General features: G+C 43.1%; 1 protein-coding gene across 7 annotated transcripts in view; it reads right to left on the bottom strand.

Annotated features, from left to right (window-relative positions):
• GRIP1 (glutamate receptor interacting protein 1) overlaps positions 1-22733 on the bottom strand; it is a 472389-nt gene that overhangs the window by 97102 nt on the left and 352554 nt on the right. For all 7 annotated transcript variants that reach the window (XM_075856910.1, XM_075856912.1, XM_075856913.1 and 4 more), the window contains 2 exons: positions 5348-5431; positions 1259-1334 (listed from right to left, as the gene is read on the bottom strand). In XM_075856910.1, the coding sequence (XP_075713025.1) occupies positions 1259-1334; positions 5348-5431 (160 nt within the window). The remainder of the gene's footprint in view (positions 1-1258; positions 1335-5347; positions 5432-22733) is intronic.

Here is a 22733-nt window from a genome sequence, read left to right on the forward strand (position 1 = left end):
ACACAAAATGATTCATTTGCCACGTTCATGACATCAATCCTACTTGTCCATCCTCTTAACATTTACCTTGACAGTTATCAAGCTCTAGGTCACCGAGGAAAAGAAATTACTCTAATGTGAAAACCAGTGATGGGAAAATAACTGCTTATTACGATCTAATGAAGAGCAACTACACCAGGGCTCTACAAAGCTCTGCTACCTTATATTAAAGTAAACTTCAGAAAAAGGTTAAAGTTTCCCTATACACTTCGGTAACCATTACATTGTGAGGTGTACAATTCTTCCGTAATAACTGCACTAAAGTTAAGAATAACGGAGTGCAGTCATGACAAATTATCTTATTCCTGTGAAGATCCAGGGTACATATATAGAATTCACATGTCCCATTGTCCCTTCCACTACCAGCCATGGCAAGTCGCTGGATATGTGTATAAAGGTCCATTATATCCAAAGATATCACTTTAAGTACTTTGTTAGGTTTTGTAAAACTTTAGATGAAAGGGAACCTGTCAGCGAGTACACGTTGGCCTTACTGCGGTAAGGTCCGACGATCATAATCCGCTATATTTCATTTTAAGCGCTGCCGCATTTTACAGAAAATATTGTTTTAAATTGGGCAGCCAGTGTTACTGTATGTGCCAAACTTGGCGAGAAGTGTCCCCATCCAGCTCACTGTGATGGACAAATATCTCCCAATAGTTTAATTACTGATCTTTTTCTTCATTTACACTCTCCGATTATTGTTAGGATCGCTTAGATACTACCTGGCAATCAGATCACATAGTGATAAGGTCAGAAAACACTTGCAGATGGTACACACAGTACTCTAAATTTACAGCATCACACTAGAAAACCTAAATACATAGAAATGTATTAAATTAAAACACCAAAAATTTCAGAAGATTCCCCTGATCTCTAGTGAGGGAACAAGCTTGCAGTTTGTCACATTGTATTTGACGACATCTCAATAGATTTTCTTATTTCATCAGCCTGGTTGTCTCACAATTTTTGAAGAATGTTAAGTATTGTCATCCTATTGCATTTTGGTTAAGGTTGCTCTGGCGTTGTAAAATCCAGCAGATGTACGAGACAGCGAATGAGCATCCTCGGCAGATCTTTTTGTCAGTGCTGCTTTTAATACGTTGTAAGGACTTTTAAATTCATTATATTTGCTTAGAGCATTTGATGCATAGCTTATCTGATTGTGTGCCAGAACAATCCAGAGCCATCTGTATTGCTGCAGAAAGATGTATTGTACCTGTCAGCAGGTCCTCCAGGTCTAACGCAACTTATTACAACAGGACGAGATTTATTTCTGTCCTCGTGTGCTCCTCCTGGAAACAAGGAAATAGAATACACTTATTGCTCAAAGCACATACACATTCTGCTCACTGCTTAGCCTGAAGAAAATTAGTCTCAGCTATTCTACACAAAGATCATATATTCAGTCCTTCCTAGCCTCCAAATATAAAACATGAAACATTACTGTTGGAATGTCTTCTGCAAAAAAATAAATCTAAAAGGTCACTAGAAAGAAATGAGAAAAATGCAGAAGTCTCGCAGCCTTTAAAGGCTGTTATTAAATACAGATTACAAAAAAGGTGCATTTATATCATAAAAATAGATAAGAAAAGAAAACACACTAGATCCAGTCGTGACTAAACTTTAAAAACGACAATATTACTGTTTATTTGTTTTCTAATGTCTATAATTTGCTTTTTTCCAGAAATCTTAAATCTTATTTGACACAATATATTGCACTGAGGACCTGTTGACTTGCCACCATGAAGACAATTATTTTGTGAGCAGACGCTATATTCATAAGGGACTTGTGCCTTATGAATATTAGTTATGTCTCATCAATATTAGTCAAGAAGCAGCTTAATGAAAGCTGTAGTGCTTACCGGATAGATAGGTCGCATAAAATTGGATTCAATAACATAATAGGCAGCTATTATGTCTAATCTAGTCCATCTTTTCAGGGTCCGCATGCTTAGCCTATTATAGTGAATGGCCGACCATAAAGTCTTGGAAAAATCTGAGTGTAGCTCACAAGACCTCAAGTGGCACAGCAGTTTCCTAGTGCTGCCGCCACTTCATTCTCGCAACCAGCCATGGTCACAGTGATTGGACCTCCACTGATGAGACACGATTGGCCTATCTTAGCAAAGTAGTATAGGAAAAAAACCACACACACTCTTTGCCAGCGTCGGACTGGAGTCTCTTGGGCTCACCAGAGGGAATGATTTTGAGGGCCCACCCACCATCTGTACAAAATATTTGCACATGCGCTTGTTATCATTGTGCACACAGAACATATCATCAGTAACGTCTAATAGGTTATTTGTGAATCACCAATAAGAAATATATCTTAGTGACAAGTGATTGGCTCCCAAGTCAGCTCCAAATAGGGTTGTCCTCTGCTAGACTTTTTAAGACCCAATATTGGGTCAATCTGGGCCCACCGGAGGATCCTTTGGTACTCTGGTGGGCCAGCCCGACCCTGCTCTTTGCACATTCTTAACACATTTTGAAAAAAAATTGTTGGAGTTCTCCATTAACCCTGCTTTGGACTGTGAGTGTAAAGGATCTGCCAGGCACAGCGGGGTTAACGCCCATAGGTAATCAGTCGGCACCTGAGTCTATGCCTCTGAGACTGACTCCAGCTTCCACCACTCAGGCTGGCAGGCTTAGGAGTGGGAGAGCCTATCGCAGCTTGGCCAGACTCAGCTAGCTCCCGCCCTCTGTCTATTTATACCTGCCTTTCCTGTTCCTCCAGTGCTTGTGATTCTTCTTGTGTGGTTTCCTGGCCCAGCTACAGCTCCTGACTATTTGATCCTGCTCCATACTGACCCTGGCTTACTGACTACTCTTCTGCTCTGCGTTTGGTACCTCCTACACTCCTGGTTTGACTCGGCTCGTTCACCTCTCTTGTTGCTCACGGTGTTGCCGTGGGCAACTGCCCCATTTCCCTTAGCTTTGTGTACCCTTGTCTGTTTGTCTCGTGCACTTACTGAGCGTAGGGACCGCCGCCCAGTTGTACCCCGTCGCCTAGGGCGGGTCGTTGCAAGTAGGCAGGGACAGAGTGGCGGGTAGATTAGGGCTCACTTGTCCGTTTCCCTACCCCTATCATTACAGTGAGGTATTCAAGATGATCCCATTTGGTGGGCATTTGCAGTTTAAAAAAAACGAGGCAGACGCCAATCAGCTCCATGGGCAGTGGAATAGGGATGGGGGACCAGATACAATGCCTAAAATAGAAAAGGAAATCCAGCAACTCCATGGAAGTAAAATATTGACTCTTTATTCTAGTATGCAAAAATCAGGTAACAACAGCTATTAACAGTTATGAGTAAGGGTTAGAGCAACCGGAAACGCGTAAACGGCTTTTTGTATGAGGAGGATATTCTTTACTTTTCATATACTGGAATAAAGATTTAAGATTTTACTTCCATGGAGTTGCCGGATTTCCTTTTCTATTTCATGTGATGTATAGTTTGCCTACAGTTTCTTGCTTCCGGAAACAGAGGTCGGACCCCTCACTGATAAGACATTGATAACATATACTAACAATATGCCATCAATGTCTTTGGTGAGATAACTCTTTAAGGATCTGACAGAAATTGAATTTAATGGTGACAAATATTCATCCATACAAATAAAATAGCAAAAGTAAAAAGTGGGGGCAGACACTTTAAAGAGGACCTGCCATTAGGTCATATAAGTTGAACAAGTTATCTCACCTGAATAGCGCTGTCTCCATGATTTCAGCACCATTTTTTTTCTGGATTCTTTCATACTAGATATATGGCCCCACATTGTGTTGGCCCCCTATATGCTAATTTGCTGTACTTAGCGAACAGGGCGGGAACTAACCTTATTTTCTCGAGGTGGAGCTAGCTTCCCTGCCTCTGATGCTGCACGAGGCAGCTTCAGAGCAACCAGGCCCAGCGTGATCTCGCCAGAAAAACCATATCTCATGAGATTATGCTGTGCCTGACCGCTCTGAAGCTGCCTCGCACTGATTAGTTAGCGTCAGAGGCAGGAATGCTAGCTCCACCTCAGGAGAATGAAAGTAGTTGAAACCCAGATGGCCAAGTACAGTAGATTAGAATATACAACACAAACACAACAGTGGGCCATAACTCTGAAATAGGGTCCGGGAAAAAAAAAAGGTGCTGGAATCTGCAAGACAGCGCTATTTAGGTCAGTTAACCAGTTCAACTTATATGACCTAGTGACAGGTCCTCATTAATTCACAATTGCTGAGGGTTCTGAGTTAAGGGGGTTTTACACTGGGCGATTATCGGGTTCATAGAATGCTCGTTGCCGATAATTGCCCTGTGTACACAGGGCAGCGATCAGCAGATGAACGAGCAAATGCTCGATCATCAGCTGATCTTAACGTTTTATTAAAATACCATCGTTGTCAGCAGCACATCTCGCTGTGTAAACAGGGAGACGCGCTGCCGACATGATAATAATGTATGGGGACGAGCGATCGGAGTAACGACCGCTCATCCCCATCCATAGCTCTGTGTGACAGGAGCAAACGAGCGCAGATTAACGATGTCTCGTTGATCGGCGCGCGCTGCACCAGTCGATTATCGGCCGGTGTAATAGGGCCTCAAGGTACTGAAGAAAAACAACACACGCAATCTTGGCACATCCTAAACAGATTTTAAAAAGAACATTGTTGGGGTTCTCCTTTAACCCTACTTTGTGTTTTGAGATATTCAAGATGATTACATTTGGAGGATGTTTACAGTTTGCCTACAGTTTCTTGCTTCTGTAAATTGGTAACAGGTAGCTAAAGTGTTTTTAAATGCACTGCAAAATTAGTTTCTTATCATTTAATGAAAATCTAAGGATAGTTCTACCGGGTAATTAATTAACTAAAAAGAATATTGTTTTGAGTCTTCAGCAAAGGATCTTATGGATATGGATTTAGCAATCTAGTAAAAAGTGATGAAAGGCTGTAAACAGACCATAGAAAACTAGCTCAAAGGATTCAAAGAATATGTAGCTTTCATCATGTGTAGCAAAATATTACAGAAAAATTTAATTTACCATCATGTTAGAGACCTTTGGAAAGGCTAGCGGGGGAAATGCATTGAAAAAAACATTACAAATGCACGTAAGACATTTTTTCTAAGCCCCTACACTTTTGATGTGCACAGCGGCTGTTAAATGCATAGAGATACTAATGCTACGCTGCGTTCTCCGCTTCTTTAAAATATAATTTATGGGAAATTGAAATTTATATAGCTGCACAAAAAAAAAAAAAAGAAGTAATTTATGTTTTTATAGGGATCACTATAATACTGACTTCCGAAATGGAACTTACCTCGTATTACAAAGCCAAACGTGTTACCTTCTTTGTGAAGAGTCACTTCTACGGTTCGAAAAATCACTCCTGAGCCTTGTATTGCTGAGGGGAAACAGATATAGAAATAAGGCTTTATATTGCGTCACATATATGCTGTATACCTTTTGTGCAGGTTTCTCTACAGTCAGCTTGAAATAATATTGAGCGAGTCATCAGAACAGAATAGGACACTGACAGAGCAATATAATACATGATAAAGTTATAATGTAATTGTTACATAGGTTATAAATGACACAGGTTCTTCAAGTCCAACCTTTCTCAATCAATTACACGTCTTTCATTGCCAGATTAGTTTTAACCCTCAATGAAATTAGTCCGTAAATAAATAAGCATCTAGCCTTTTTTTAAATGCGGACATAGTATCTGCCATCGCTACGTTTTGGGGAAGGGCATTCCATAGCTTGACCACTCTAACTGTAAAGAACCCTTTTCTATATTGATGTCTGAAACGTCTTTCTTCCACTTTTTTCCTTGATAAGACCAAATCATGTGCTAGTTCTTTGTATTGACCACATATACATATTAATAACATCACCTCTAAGGACTCCTTTTTTTCAAGCTGAACAGGCCAAATTTCTCTAGCCTCTCATAAGAGAGACCTCCCCCCATTTAGTAATCTTGCTGCCCACTTTTGAACCCTCTCCAGCTCCCCTATATCCTTTTTACAATGTGGAGCCCAAAACTGAATTCTATAATCAAGATGTGGTCTTATAAGGGATTTATAGAGGTGTAATATTACATCTGAATCACAGGGTTTTTTTTCTCTCTTTTTATACAGATACATACACACATTTACTTTTATTTCCTGCTGCTTATATAGCGCTATATTTTCTGTTGCTTATTCTGCAGCCCTGTACACAGATTGCCATCATTGGGCATCACAATCTGATCACCCCTATATCAGAAACACACACACTAGGGCCAATTTCAAAGGATACCAATTAACCGACCAATATGTTTTTTGGAGTGTGGGAAGAAACTGGAGAACCTGGTGAACCACGCAAACCACAAGGGAGAACATACAAACTCCATGCAGATGTCGATCTATCTAATACCTATGCACAGTATATATCTACTTATCAGTGTATGTTCACACATGTAACATGTTATTGCTAACATTGCTAAACTACTATAGTAATATTGAATGGCAGGATCTTGAGAATGTGGCCAATTTATTTTCTAGGCTTTTATGATTTCTAATTTTAGGATTCCTAATTTATATAGTACTAACTTCCACAGCGCTGTGTAAAATTTGCATGCAGTTAAACTACAACAATTATGTTATATTTTTTCGTCGCTAAAATACACACTCAATATCACTGGTAAGGTCAGAGCAGTAAACAATAAAAAACTTAAAAATGTAATAAAAGTCTGCACTAGCAGTGAGAAAGTACTCAAACTTCCAAGAACCCTGGCTCCTACACAGGTATACGGACACATCAATGAACAACAGTGCACAGTATAAGGCGTTATGGGTTGTTTTATAGATAAGTCTAATCTAAATGAAAAACAAAAATCATAATAAAAAGTTAAAGTATTAGAGACTTTGTGCATGTCTGGCAGTTATAACGGTACATTGTGAATTGAGTAGACTATTATAATAAATTATTATACCGTACATATTAAATTCTGGACAGATTAATAATTTTACCACGCTCAGAATGCTGGAGACATTTTAATTTTGATACTATTGTACATATTGTGCTATGGCCGTTGGGTAGAGATTGAGGGTAGTAGTTTTGCTCTTATAAACAGAAAAGAGTTGCGGTCTAATGACATACAAAGAGCAAGTGATGAGGCAGGAAAAGCTCAATACCATACAGAGTCCACAATAGTCAGGCTGAAATTGTGTATCAAAATAAATTACAGTAAAACGAAAAATGGAATACCGAAACCAATGCAATTCTTACAGGACTTCATGTACGCAATAAAACATGCCATTATTATATGATGGTTGTTACTATTGATCACGTTGTATCCAATTATTATTTAATGGTTTCAAGGCTATTTATACTCGGATTTATTTCTTGAAATGTTTACTTTACAGAATACATGTAGACCGTCCTTAGGCTACATGCACAGGACCGTTTGCATTTTGTGGTCTGTAAACAAGGGATCCACAAAACACGGACAGCCGACAGGTGGCATCCGTGTGGTGTCTGTGGTTTTCATGTCGCCATGCACTTCAATAGGTGAGAATAGGTAAGCACAGACAGGAATAGGACCTGCTTTGAGTTTTACGGCTCGGTCCCACAGCCCCAACATGGATCCGTGAAAACCATGGTCTTGTGTATGGGGCAATACAAATTAACGGGTCAGTGTGCTCGCCGTTAAAAAAAAACCCAACTACAACAGTCGTGCGCATGTAGCTTTAAATGTAGAACTATATACTAAATTTTTGGCTCATATAGACAAACCCCACCAAATAATTCATATTTAGAATAGTGCAATGCTGTATGAACCTCTACATTTAACATTGACTTTTAACATAGTCCCATTGAATATCACGTCCATGGAATGTACTAAGATAGTTGACCATACAAACTGATTGAAGTGTATTCAGGCGTGCAGGTTTTGTTAATTTTTTTAATGCCGTTTTTGAAGCCAAAACCAAGAGTGGATTCAAATAAGAGGAGAAGTAGTACCTGTCCTTTATACTTTTTCTCCCTTTATGACCCACACCAAGGGAACTGTGCTTACATTTTCTTTTTTATAAAGAAAGAAACGGACCCTGTATTTACCTCGTTTTATGAATGGGTAGATCACTGAATAATGTATAATTCTAATTGACCTCTTTCTTGTTTACAAGTGTCATTTTTTAATTGGGCTTTTTTGTTACTGTATTAGCGCGAAGACACAAGATTTGAATAATTATTCTTGGTTTCTGGTTAAACTACATCATATGATCCGTTCAATCCCATTGAAACACCACACACAGTATGTGGTGCCAATACAGCATGGGCTTCATTACACAAAATGTTCTCAGAAAACAATTGGCCCTTTTGCCTAGATCAGCCACTTGATAAATTACACACACACACACTGGTTGCTATGGGTAGCAAGGCCACATTTCTCGAAGCCGGTTCTGCAACTCATGGCCCAATGTGTGTTCTGCACATTCTTAACGCTTATCAGCAATTTTCAATGACATCCATTCAGCCAACAGTGTCTTGAGGAGGTAAATTACATTTTTGGCTGCTATGAAGTGGCCAACTCATCAGATGTCACTTCAGATTACTGTGTGGAAGTGAAGACATCCCTGTAACAAAGAAATAGACCTGAGGGCAATGAATCACAGTTGCCATGCTGATGCTCTGAATGCACTTTATCCAGACTTGAAAGGACTGGAGATTCAATTGGCGCACAGAAATAAGAATGGTTTCCTATTCCGCACTTTCTGTCAGCTTAGGGTCACAATAACTCTTTCTGTAGAAAACTTTCGATACTAATCTCTAACATGTAGAATGGCGTGTGCCGCATTGAGTCATCGTGCCTATTCCATCATTCATGAAGATTTGTGTACAGAACAGGAACAGAATAGAAGTAGAGGGGACATGAAAGTAATAGAACTGCTTATTCTTACCAGTACTATTTTATTTGGCACAGTCACTATTCGGTTTAGATTCACAAACTGGACTATTGTATTTTGTATCAGACATGACACTAGACATGGCACAAATATAGTTGGCATCATGCAGTGCTCTAACTAGCTCGGCTGCCTATGGAACTAGTACAATACTTATGTGAGCAGATTGTACAGGACTCCATACGTGACCACAGCGGTATGAGCCATAACTATACGTAACACTTTATTTAGCATAATAGTGCAATTTATTTATTAGCTCCAATGCAATATCATCCACTAATGCCGGGAAGTAGAATTATTAGACATGCTGGAAAATTTATCCTGAGTACTGCCAACCAACAACCAAATGCATCTCCGATGTCCAGTAGCAGGCTGAAATGGAGCCTGCAAAAACTTGTCGATATCTGTGATGGTCAGAACTAATGGCAGGATCTGGCTAAGTAAAGCCTAACCTTACATAGACAAAAAATATTCCATTCTGGTGACAGGATCAGGGTCTCTCATAAGCCCTGCATGTCTTGGAGGACATAACTGCTTAGGGGCTCCCTCCAACAAGACCCCACAGCCATCACGGAGCAACACTGCGCGCCACAGCTCCTGCACCTACTCTGCAGCATATCTAGGGACTCTGTTAGTTTATTCTAATAAATTTTACTGGTAACTGATACCTGAATTAGATACTTACTTTCACATGAACTGGCTTACTCAAAGCCTCTGACTCAGTATTACCTCAGAACATCTAGAGGTTTAAAAGGAAACACCAAAGCTTGTTCATTTTTTTGCATGCCTTTCAAACCCCCCCATGTAATCACTCTACCTGAAGGCATCTCCTATCTCATACTAGCTCTACCCATTTGCATCTGGACATTAGGCCATTTTTACACGGCAGTATTTTTGTCTGTATTTTGAATCAGTATTTAGAAGCCAAAACCAGGAGTGGAACCTACACAGAGAATAGTATGATGAAAAGAATTATACCTATTTCCGTATTTTTGGACTCACTTCTGGTTTTGGCCTACGAATACTAGGGGTATGTGCACACAATAGCTGCCTTTTATGTCTGAAATTACAGACTGTTTTCAGGAGAAAACAGCTCCGTCGTTTCAGACGTAATTGCTCCTCCTTGCATTATGCGAGGCATCTTTGACGGCCGTAAATTTGAGCTGTTCTTCATTGAATTCAATGAAAAACGGCTCAAATTACGTCCAAAGAAGTGTCCTGCACTTCTTTGACGAGGCAGTCATTTTACGCGTCGTCGTTTGACAGCTGTCACACGACGACGCGTAAATTACAGGTCATCGGCACAGTACGTCAGCAAACCCATTCAAATGAATGGGCAGATGTTTGCCGACGTATTGGAGCCGTATTTTCAGGCGTAAATCAAGGCATAATACGCCTAGTTTACGCCTGAAAATAGGTAGTGTGAACCCAGCCTAATGCAGAATACTGACCAAAATACTGCCGTGAAAGAGTAGCCTTACAGGTTATGGGCAGCTTTCAGCTTTCTAATTATTCTATATTCAACACGCATAATGTTAAGACCAAGCCTAAGAGGGCCGGATCCCCCACACACACAAGGTCCGATAACCCCTAGACGCTAGAGGAAACCTTACATAATATAGCTAAAGCGGTTTCAGATATCCTCGTTTCTGCTATGGATACACGTCAAAGAGAATGTCAAGCCTCCCTTGATCTTATTGCCTCAAGTTATCAAACACAATAAACATATAATCAAATGATGAACAATGCATTATGGGGTTTTCTGTCAGAGTGTTATGGCAGGAAGGAGGTGAAGGGAACAAGTGAGCCCTAATCTACCCACCGCCCTGTCCTTGCCTACTTGCAACGACCCGCCCTAGGCGACGGGGTACAACTTGGCGGCGGTCCCTACGCTGACTAAGTGCAAGGGGATACAAACAGGGAACAAGCAAGGGAAGTGGCAGTAGCCCACGGAACACCGTGAGGAAACGGAGTGGTGAACGAGCCAGTCAGGATCAGGATGTAGTGGAGTATACAAACGCAGAGCACGGAGCAGGAAGCAAGCCAGGGGCAGAGCGAAGCAGGATAAGCGGGAACTGAAGCAAGGCAGAAGCAGGCTGGAGCAAGGCAGCAGTGGGGCCAGGAATCCAAGAAGAATAAGAAGCAATGAGGAAGAGAAAACGGCAGGTATAACTGGACAGGGGGCGGAGCTAACTCCGACTGACCAGGCCGCGATAGGCTCTCCCACTCCAGAGCCTGCCACCCTGATTGGTGGGAGCCGGTGTCAGTCTAAGCGGTCTGGCCTCAGGTGTCGACTGATTAATCCTGGGAGTATCCACAGACGTAGTGCCTGGCAGATCCTTTACAGTACTCCCCCTTTTATGAGGGGCCACCGGACCCTTACTAAGAGGACCCGGTTTAGTGGGGAAGAGAAGGTGGAACCTCCTGACCAATACCCCAGCGTGAACATCTCGAGCAGGTACCCAAGTCCTCTCCTCCGGCCCGTATCCTCTCCAATGGACCAGGTACTGGAGGGAGCCCTGGATCATCCTACTGTCCACAATCTTGGCCACCTCGAATTCCACCCCCTCAGGGGTGAGAACGGGAACAGGAGGTTTCCTCGAGGGGGACCAGGACGGGGAGCAGCGTTTAAGGAGGGAGGCATGAAAGACGTCGTGTATGCGAAAGGATGGGGGCAGCTCCAGATGGAAGGATACAGGGTTGAGGCCTTCAATGACCTTATAAGGCCCAATAAATCGGGGAGCAAACTTCCTGGACGGGACCTTAAGGCGCAAGTTCCTAGACGACAACCACACCAGATCCCCGACGACAAACCGGGGGTTAGCAGAACGTCTTCTATCAGCCTGAATCTTTTGTACGCTCTGGGACGCCTCTAGGTTCTTCTGAACCTGGGCCCAGACTGTGCACAGTTCCCGATGAACGTCCTCTACCTCGGGATTATTGGAACAACCAGGAGAAATGGAGGAGAACCTTGGATTAAACCCGAAATTACAGAAAAACGGGGAGACCCCTGACGAGTTACTGACCCGGTTATTCAGGGAAAATTCGGCGAGGGGAAGGAATGAGACCCAATCAAATTGACAGTCAGAGATGAAACACCTTAAATATTGTTCCAGGGATTGATTAGTCCTTTCCGTTTGGCCATTAGTTTCGGGATGGAAGGCGGAGGAGAAGGACAGACCAATCTCCAACTTTTTACAAAAAGCTCTCCAAAATAAGGAAACAAATTGTACCCCTCTGTCAGAAACGATATTGACTGGGGCCCCATGGAGACGCAAAATGTGTTTAACAAACAAAGAAGCTAACGTCTTGGCGTTAGGTAGTTTCTTAAGGGGCACAAAGTGGCACATCTTGCTGAAGCGGTCTACTACCACCCACACCACCGACTTGCCCTGAGATGGAGGCAAATCGGTGATAAAATCCATGGAGATATGGGTCCAAGGTCTCTGGGGAATGGGCAAAGAACGTACTAAGCCCGCAGGTCGGGACCTAGGGGTCTTGGACCTAGCACAAACCTCACAAGCGGCGACGTAAGCCCTAACGTCTTTAGGCAACCCAGGCCACCAATAGTTTCTGGTAATGAGGTGTTTGGTACCCAAGATGCCAGGATGACCAGATAGTGCGGAGTCATGGTTTTCCCTGAGTACCCTTAGCCGGTATTGCAGGGGGACAAACAGCTTGTCCCCAGGGAGGTTCCCGGGAGCTGAACCTTGATCAGCCGCAATGTCAGAGGCTAAATCAGAATCAGTGGCAGAAACGATTATACCAGGGGGTAAAATACAAGCAGGATCCTCCTCAGAAGGAGGATTGGCCATGAAACTACGTGACGGTGCATCAGCCTTAGGGTCTCAAGGGGGTCCATGATAGCGTCAGCGTAGGAGAAATGGTAGACTAGGTATGGGCTTGTTATTATGTTATGGCAGGAAGGAGGTGAAGGGAACAAGTGAGCCCTAATCTACCCACCGCCCTGTCCCTGCCTACTTGCAACGACCCGCCCTAGGCGACGGGGTACAACTTGGCGGCGGTCCCTACGCTGACTAAGTGCAAGGGGATACAAACAGGGAACAAGCAAGGGAAGTGGCAGTAGCCCACGGAACACCGTGAGGAAACGGAGTGGTGAACGAGCCAGTCAGGATCAGGATGTAGTGGAGTATACAAACGCAGAGCACGGAGCAGGAAGCAAGCCAGGGGCAGAGCGAAGCAGGATAAGCGGGAACTGAAGCAAGGCAGAAGCACGGCAGAAGCAGGCTGGAGCAAGGCAGCAGTGGGGCCAGGAATCCAAGAAGAATAACAAGCAATGAGGAAGAGAAAACGGCAGGTATAAATGGACAGGGGGCGGAGCTAACTCCGACTGACCAGGCCGCGATAGGCTCTCCCACTCCTGAGCCTGCCACCCTGATTGGTGGGAGCCGGTGTCAGTCTAAGAGGTCTGGCCTCAGGTGTCGACTGATTAATCCTGGGAGTATCCACAGACGTAGTGCCTGGCAGATCCTTTACACAGAGATTATACCTATTATTCAAGAGTACACAATATCCACACTCGCCTTTATTATTAGCTTATTTCTGCATCCCTTCTCATGCCCCAATTCTTCTGAAATTAGAAGAAAATTCTTCCAAGGGCCTGAGTAAATGGGCCACCCAGATATCCAATATGGAAATTGACTATATTCAGGATGCTACTTTGTAATTAATGTCTTATGATGCTTATCAAAGTTTATCTTTAACCGGTTCAGGTCCGGGCTATTTTGAGCCTTCGGGACCAGACACCATTTAGCCATTTTCAGCACTCTTTAGTTAAAAGGCTAGAACTTTTTTATTTTTTGGGCTAAGGATGTGATTTTTGCGACTTTTTTTCGTAGACAATGCAGGTTTATTTTTTTATGATTTTTATACACATCCTTTTTGCTATTTTAGAATTTCTAGGCTTTAAGTTTGAAAAATATAGCAAAAAAAATATGCTTTTTTTATTTTAACCCCTTAATGACTGCCGATTAGCCTTTTCACGGCTAGTCATTAATGGGCTTTATTCTATAGCGCCGCTATTCCACGGCGCTGCATTAGAATAACGTAAACAGAGCAGGGAGCCGTGAAATCTCCCTGCTCTCAGCTGCCAGAGGCAGCTGAGAGCTGGGGGTGTCCGTGCTCGACCGGGTGAGATCGATATTAGTATCGATCTCACCCGTTTAACCCCTCAGATGCGGTGCACAATAGCGTGAAACCGCATCTGAGTGGTTTTGGAGAGAGGGAGGGAGCTCCCTCTTATCCCACTGACACCCGGCGATAAGATCGCCGAGTGTCTGTATCTGCAATGGCAGCAGGGGCCTAATAAAGACCCCCAGGTCTGCCTGTAATGAATGCCTGCTAGATCATGAAGGAGGCATGACCTAGCAGATGCCTGTTTTAAACGGACAGGCAGTAATACACTGCAATACAAAAGTATTGCAGTGTATTATAAATGCGATCGGATGAAAGTCCTAGTAGGACAAGTTAAAAAAAAAAGTTGAATAAAGTTAATAAAAAAAATGTAAAAAAAAAAAAATGAAAAACCCACTTTTTCCCCTTACAAACTGCTTTATTATTAAAAAAAACACAATAAAGCAAAAAGGTTACGCATATTTGGTATCGCCACGTCCGTAACGACCCCGACTATAAAGCTGTTACATTATTTAACCCGCACGGTGAACGCTGTAAAAAATTAAATAAAAAACAATGGAAAAATTGCTATTTTCTGTTAATCCTGACTTTAAAAAAATGTGATAAAAAGTGATCAAAAAGTCGCATCTACTCTCAAATGGTACCAATAAAAACTACAAGTCGTCCCGCAAAAAACAAGCCCTCATACAACTGCATCAGCGGAACAATAAAATAGTTATAGCTCTTCGAATGTGACGATGGAAAAACTTAAAAAATGGCTTGGTCATTAGGGCCCAGAATGCAAGGGGTTAAGCTAATTGTTTTCTGGTAATAACATAGTTTTACCCTAAAATAGAACTTTTATTTGTGATCTTCATTGTCTACCATACATTTTGATATATTAAATCTCAATTTTAGGATAATTGGGTCAGGGCTAGCATTACAAAAATGATTGGCGGGGAGGGGGGACGACGACTTTTATTTTTTTTATTATGGCCTGTCCCTCAAATGGTCAGAAAAGACCTTTGTGGGACTTTATATTTTATTTTTAATTTTTTTACACCATGTTTTTCCAATGTAAGTGGGACTGCACTGTCTAGTTAGACCCAGCAGCAGCCAGCCACTAACAGGATCCGGCTATCATGTGACCAGTCACGCGATCACCGGGACCAATAGAGGGTGTCGCTGCCTTTATTCACATACACAGCGCTCATTGAGCGCTGTGTAGAAGAGATCATAGGAGATAGAAGCAGTTTCTATCTTCTCCTCAGTGTCCCGGCAGTCACTGACTGCCAGTCACCCGACATTCAGCTGCCTGATCGACATTTACTGTATATAGAGCCAGCAGTCGGAAATCGGTTAAAGGGGTTTTCCGAGCCATTTAAAAAAATTAGCCACGGTATGAGGGATGCAAAAAAAAGAGCCATCGCTCTCCTCACGGATCCCGTCGTTTCAGCGCCGCCTCTTCCATTCCACCCCGCTGCTGTGTATTGACATAGCGACAGCTATGTGTTTGTATACCCACACGATCTCTGCAGCCAATTACCAGTCTCATTGGGTATGCGGCACAGGCGCTCTGAGGCCAGTGCTTGGTCGCAGCAATCACTTGGGTATACGGGCATGTTATCACTGCAGCTATGTCAACAAACAGCAGCGGGATGGAACGGAGCAGCGGGGCTGGAACAATGGGGATCTGTGAGGGGAGTAATGGCTCTTTTATATTTGCATCCCTCCTGACTTGGCCAGTTTTTAAAATAACTTGAAAAACCTGATAGGCTGGGTAATGTAAGGTCTCTTACTTTGCTTACATGTCTTAAGTTACCAAATAAAAAAAAATAAAAAAAGTTGAACCCATTTCTGTGGCAGCCATTTTTACTTTTTTTTCTTACCCGCATTCCAAGACCCGTAACTTTTGCAGTTGCAGTTTTAAAATGTAGTTAACAATTTAATGTGTATGGGGGCACCCTCACTGTTTCTTGACATCTGCCGTCAGGAGAAAACAGCATCAGGCCTGTTGGATTTCAACATTTGTGATCCTTTGTTAACCATGGAGGGAAGCACTACCAGAGATAACTGTCGTATTTTCCCTCCCTATTGAAAAAAAACAGGCATGCTCATACTGTCTCATGTGTATGGCATACCTTCATTAGAGTTTTAGATAACGTGCACCATAACAGTGTTAGCCATAGTATTTTCATAACAGGGCATTGCACACCCAAGAACATTTGTGAGTGCCCCCATAAGTCTGTTGGCCAGTGTCCCCATAACAGTGCCATGCTAAAGCATGCCCAAACCCATACCATAGCAATAAGAGGAAGAAAAAGTATTCCTTTAATGAGTACAAGTTGCAGTGCCCCCATCAGTGCCATGCTACCATGCCCCTCATGAGTACCAGGCATTGTCCCCATCACTGCCATCCATGGTTTCCCCATATTTAAGTTTTGACCTGACCAAGAAGTAAAAAAAAATAAGTTCTCCTTTTTCATCAGTCTACTGCATTATTGGTGGAATGTTATAAATCTCAAGCACGGAATATGATCAGAATTTTTTTTTTGTTTACACCTTAAAGCGTATCTACAGTATGTTACCTATTACAATCACTCATTAGACAGCTGTAGATTTATATTATGTATATCAGATGTCTCCCCCCTCCCCTCTCACAGCATGCAGGCTTACACAGCCACAGCATCCCCCCCAGTCTCATATTTACGGTTTTATTCTAGATGGATTTTTTGGTGAGTAAGGAGGTTCTAAACACTTACAGAGAACCTGCAGGTAGGGAAAGGGAAACTACATGATGCTGCAAAGTTCGGAAGATGCCACTTCCCCTAATAAGATATATTACAAAGTCTGGTATATTCACATACGGATTTATTCTTTATTAACCAGACATATTTTAGCATTTAGCAAACAAATTTGGTAGCAAATTTTTGGGAATCATACTTTGTTCTCTCTCTCGTGCTCTGTATATCGATAGAGGGAAATGCACACATTCAGCTACAGATTAGAAAGGAGTTATTTTGTACCTGCTAACGTTCATCATCCTCATCATCACCATTCTACTATCATTTTCTAGCACATATGCAAGTTCATATTGCTATTACTCCATATACACTTAACAAGACCACAATTCCTGGCAATAGAGACGAAGCTCTTTGCATATGCATTTAATCTCGTTCTCTCAGCTCTCTGATTATATGGTAAATGTTCATCTGCATAATGGACGTCATCTAAAAACCGAGAGTGCTGTCAGCATAATGTAAAACGGCAAGATTTGTTTGATGCATACCACTCATATGGCTGCCTATTACTGTACACAGAGAGACCTATGGCAATGACAATACACAGCTATAAACACTCATATATTAATAATCATTTTCCTTATTCTGTACTGGCACAGCTGAAAGTCAGCTAGTATCATCTGAGCATGCCCACTGCTGTACATTAATATGCAGCAACATACCAGACCCTCTGGCCATGACAAATATACAACTCATTCTGAAGCCGCAAAATAAAATAAAAAGTGTACATTTTTATCTGCTCCTATATCACACAAAATAAGTATGAAGGGGCAGAGGGTTCTACGTAATATAGCTGGTCATTAAAGAATGGATAGGTTTTGGAGATATTTATACCATATTTACAATTGTTCCTAAGGCTTCCACTCAAAGGCCGCCACATCTATATCTATTTGGTATGTAATCGCATTTTAACTGAAAGATACAAGATCGTAAAATGATGTCTATGTAGTCCTGCCTGAAAAATAGTGGGAAGGACTGCACAGCGTCTATATCAAATATTTTTATGTATTTCAAAATCTAATACTTACCTGTCTTAGAAACGTTGAAATCATTTTTCCGAAACAAAGATGTACTCACTAAGGACTAAATTTAATTTAAGAGTAGGAAATATTTGAATATGATGGTTGATCTGATGCATCAAAGAACCTTGCTGGGATTAGCTGGGATTATAAACATAAGGTAAGGTACATTTTGATTTTTAACTTTTTTTGTCATTGGTATCCTAGAAACATGCAAAAATGTCAGGACTAGGGGGGGTGTGGCCTAGCAGCGAATGTGAGGAGACGTGTGTGGCTGGAGCTCCTGCTGTACTCTTCCTGAACGAACCTATATGTCCCGTTGAATCCGGGAAAACCTCTTCCCAGGTACAGTCTGACACTGGAGACGGTTGTGCTGGAGTGACCTGCCACTATGACCCGCTCGAAGAAACAGAGGACGCCGCCGCCGAGTCCCAGGTCTGGTTCCCAAGATGGCGCCGCTGAGAAAGACGGCCGGAACAGAGGCCTCCACCAGGATGCAGTTGATAAGCTGGAGCGGTCGGCCCGTACGCCTAGAGCGGGAGGCTCGGCTACACTGACATCTCGGTCGGCTGGAGAACAGGCTGCTGGCTGTTACTCATGCGGGTCTCGATACTCTTTCCTGGAGGAAGACATGGGGAGTGAGGCGGAGGAGGAGGAGGAGGTGAGCGGGACCACGCTGGGTCAGTCATGTACTGGCGGGAAGATGAGCGCTAGGAAGGGGGAACCCTCCTTAACAGACATTTTGGCGGCAGTCAAACAGAAGTCACTGGCCCTCACTACACTATCCTGCCAGATGGGGGGTTTGAAAGAGGACATTTTGTTGCTGAGAAATGACCTGCAGAAAGTGGCGGAGCGCACCAGAGCTATTGAGGGGAGAGTATCAGACATGGAAGATGCTATTCCTGCCATTCAGCTTGATCTACAATCACACTCTCAGGCTGTTGCTGCCTTACAAGCGAAGGCGGACGATATGGAAAATCGGCTGCGACGTAACAATGTCGCCTTGTGGGGGTGCCGGAATAATTGGAGGGCACAAACCCTGATTACTTTTTTGAAAAATGGCTGATTGACACATTTGGCAGTGAGGAATTGACCCCTCTATTTACCGCCGAGACCAGTCCTCATAAAGATCCTACACTATAAGGACAGAGATAAGATTTTGCAGAAAGCAAGAGAACGTCAATATATTTCCTTCAATGGGGTGAGTGTATCCTTCTTTCCTGATTTTTCAATGCAAGTCCAACGAAAAAGGTTGCAATTTCTTGATATAAAGAAACGCCTTCGGGCATTGCAAGTTCAGTATTCTATGATGTATACGGCAAGACTTAGGGTGGTAGCTCTAGGAACTACTTCTTTTTTTGAGACGCCTACAGAGGCAGTCCGATGGTTAGATAGCAATGAAAGTCGACTGCGACATGAGGAAGAGGAGAGAGGGTGTTGATCACATCGTACCCGGGCCTGGATGAAAAAGCCGGCGCTGCGGGACTGTGGCGGGAGTTGCATACTTCTGTATAACTGGCACGACTGGATGATTTCTAGTTGGGCTGAACTTCCTGGTATCCTTTGGAGAACAACATGAAGTGATTACCAAGAACTTGGGGAGGAGATTTTTTGGCTGTTATACACTACCGTTCAAAAGTTTGGGGTCACCCAGACAATTTTGTGTTTTCCATGAAAACTCACACTTATATTTATCAAATGAGTTGAAAAATGACTAGAAAATATAGTCAAGACATTGACAAGGTTAGAAATAATGATTTTTATTTCAAATAATAATTTTATCCTTCAAACTTTGCTTTCGTCAAAGAATACTCCATTTGCAGCAATTACAGCATTGCAGACCTTTGGCATTCTAGCTGTTAATTTGCTGAGTTAATCGGGAAAAATTTCACACCATGCTTCCAGAAGCTCCTCCCACAAGTTGGATTGGCTTGATGGGCACTTCTTGCGTACCATACGGTCAAGCTGCTCCCACAACAGCTCTATGGGGTTGAGATCTGGTGACTGCGCTGGCCACTCCATTACAGATAGAATACCAGCTGCCTGCTTCTTCCCTAAATAGTTCTTGCATAATTTGGAGGTGTGCTTTGGGTCATTGTCCTGTTGTAGGATGAAATTGGCTCCAATCAAGCGCTGCCCACAGGGTATGGCATGGCGTTGCAAAATGGAGTGATAGCCTTCCTTATTCAAAATCCCTTTTACCTTGTACAAATCTCCCATTTTACCAGCACCAAAGCAACCCCAGACCATCACATTACCTCCACCATGCTTGACAGATGGCATCAGGCACTTTTCCAGCATCTTTTCAGCAGTTCTGCATCTCACAAATGTTCTTCTGTGTGATCCAAACACCTCAAACTTCGATTCGTCTGTCCATAACACTTTTTTCCAATCTTCCTCTGTCCAATGTCTGTGTGCTTTTGCCCATTTTAATCTTTTCCTTTTATTAGCCAGTCTCAGATATGGCTTATTCTTTGCCACTCTGCCCTGAAGGCCAGCATCCCGGAGTCGCCTCTTCACTGTAGACGTTGACACTGGCGTTTTGCGGGTACTATTTAATGAAGCTGCCAGTTGAGGACCTGTGAGGCGTCTATTTCTCAGACTAGAGACTCTAATGTGCTTGTCTTGTTGCTCAGTTGTGCAGCGGGGCCTCCCACTTCTCTTTCTACTCTGGTTAGAGCCTGTGTGTGCTGTCTTCTGAAGGGAGTAGTACACACCGTTGTAGGAAATCTTCAGTTTCTTGGCAATTTCTCGCATGGAATAGCCTTCATTTCTAAGAACAAGAATAGACTGTCGAGTGACACACATGAAAGCTCTCTTTTTCTAGCCATTTTGAGAGTTTAATCGAACCCACAAATGTAATGCTCCAGATTCTCAACTAGCTCAAAGGAAGGTCAGTTTTATAGCTCCTCTAAACAGCAAAACTGTTTACAGCGGTGCTAACATAATTGCACAAGGGTATTCAAGTGTTTTCTAATCATCCATTAGCCTTCTAACACAGTTAGCAAACACAATGTACCATTAGAACACTGGAGTGATGGTTGCTGGAAATGGGCCTCTATACACCTATGTAGATATTGCATTAAAAACCAGACGTTTGCAGCTAGAATAGTCATTTAGCACATTAACAATGTATAGAGTGTATTTCTGATTAATTTAATGTTATCTTCATTGAAAAAAAACTGTGCTTTTCTTTCAAAAATAAGGAAATTTCTAAGTGACCCTAAACTTTTGAACGGTAGTGTATGTGTAATGGATTTGCCTGACACAGCTTCTTTGTCGACGCCCGTGGTTAATCAGCCTGCATCTGTGCCTAGATCTGTTAGAGTGACTCGATCTGCTACCACTCAGGCTGGGAGGCTTAGGAGTGGGAGAACCTATCAAAGCCTGGCCAGACGGAGCTAGCTCCCGCCCTCTGTCTATTTATACCTTCATTTCCTGCTCCTCCTTTGCCTGTGATTCTGTCTGTTTCCTGGCTCTGCTGCTCCTGCTTGTACTATTGTCCTCTGCTTCAAATTGACCCTGGCTTTACGGACTACTCTCCTGCTCTGCGTTTGGTACCTCGTACACTCCTGGTTTGACTCGGCTCGTTCACTACTCTTGTTGCTCACGGTGTTGCCGTGGGCAACTGCCCCATTTCCCTTAGCTTCTGTGTACCCTTGTCTGTTGGTCTGTCATGCACTTATTGAGCGTAGGGACCGTCGCCCAGTTGTACGCCATCGCCTAGGACGGGCCATGCAAGTAAGCAGGGACTGAGTGGCGGGTAGATTAGGGCTCACCTGTCTGTCTCCCTACCCCGTCATTACAGTATGTTTATAATGTGTTGAAGGGATGGATGACTATTCGTACAGGGCAGTGGAAGTAACTGTCAGATGGGTATGGCTTTGTATATCCTTGGTATGTTACCAATGTTTCTGAGATTTGCAGTAATTGCCTGCCGATGCTCGCTGATGTGGGCTAAGACAGACACGGTCTGTTGCCATGACCCTTTTGGTGGGGTAGGTTTATTGGGTTTACTACCGGGGATTTGGAGGGGGATGGAGGGGGAGGGGGAGGGGGAGTTCGCTTCAGCCGGCCAGATTTACACAACTCATGATGCTGGGTAGGATGTATTGGTTTATTTGGGGTTTGATGGGATCACTTAACTCCTGGAATGTTCGGGGACTGCATGAATCCAGGAAACGTCATGCTATTTTTGAATTTATTAGACAACAGGATGCGCGGGTGGTTGGGTTGCAGGAGACGCATATGACTAGAAACTCGGTGTCCTTGCTGCACAGGGCCTGGATAGGACATAATTTTCATTCTTATCACACCACTTAGGCCCCATACACACGAACGTGCTTTTGCGGGCACAATTTCCACAAAAATCCAAGGGAGAATTGCGGCCCCATTCATTCCTATGGGGCCATGCACACGACCGTGGTTTTCACGGTCCGTGCAAGGCCCCAGAGCCCGGACCGCAGAAAGAACGGGCAAGCCTTATTACGGCCGTGTTCTGTGGTCCGGGCTCATTGAAAATAATGGCCACGGCCATGTGCATTGCGGGCGGCTCGCGGCTGTCACTCCATAGCCAGCCGACTCGGAATCACGGCCGTGCACATGGCTACAGTCGTGTGCATGAGGCTTTACTCCAGGGGGGTGAGTCTTCTCATACATAGGGCGGTACCGTTTATTTGTCATTCTTCCTTTATTGATGGAGCGGGCCGGTATGCGGGAGTACATTGCTCCTTATATAATTGGGAATGCGTACTGATGGTGCTCTACACCGCGTTCTAAATTATTATGCAAATGTTATTTTTCGT

The sequence above is a fragment of the Rhinoderma darwinii genome, chromosome 3, assembly GCF_050947455.1.
Source record: "Rhinoderma darwinii isolate aRhiDar2 chromosome 3, aRhiDar2.hap1, whole genome shotgun sequence".
NCBI classification, from domain to species: domain Eukaryota; kingdom Metazoa; phylum Chordata; class Amphibia; order Anura; family Rhinodermatidae; genus Rhinoderma; species Rhinoderma darwinii.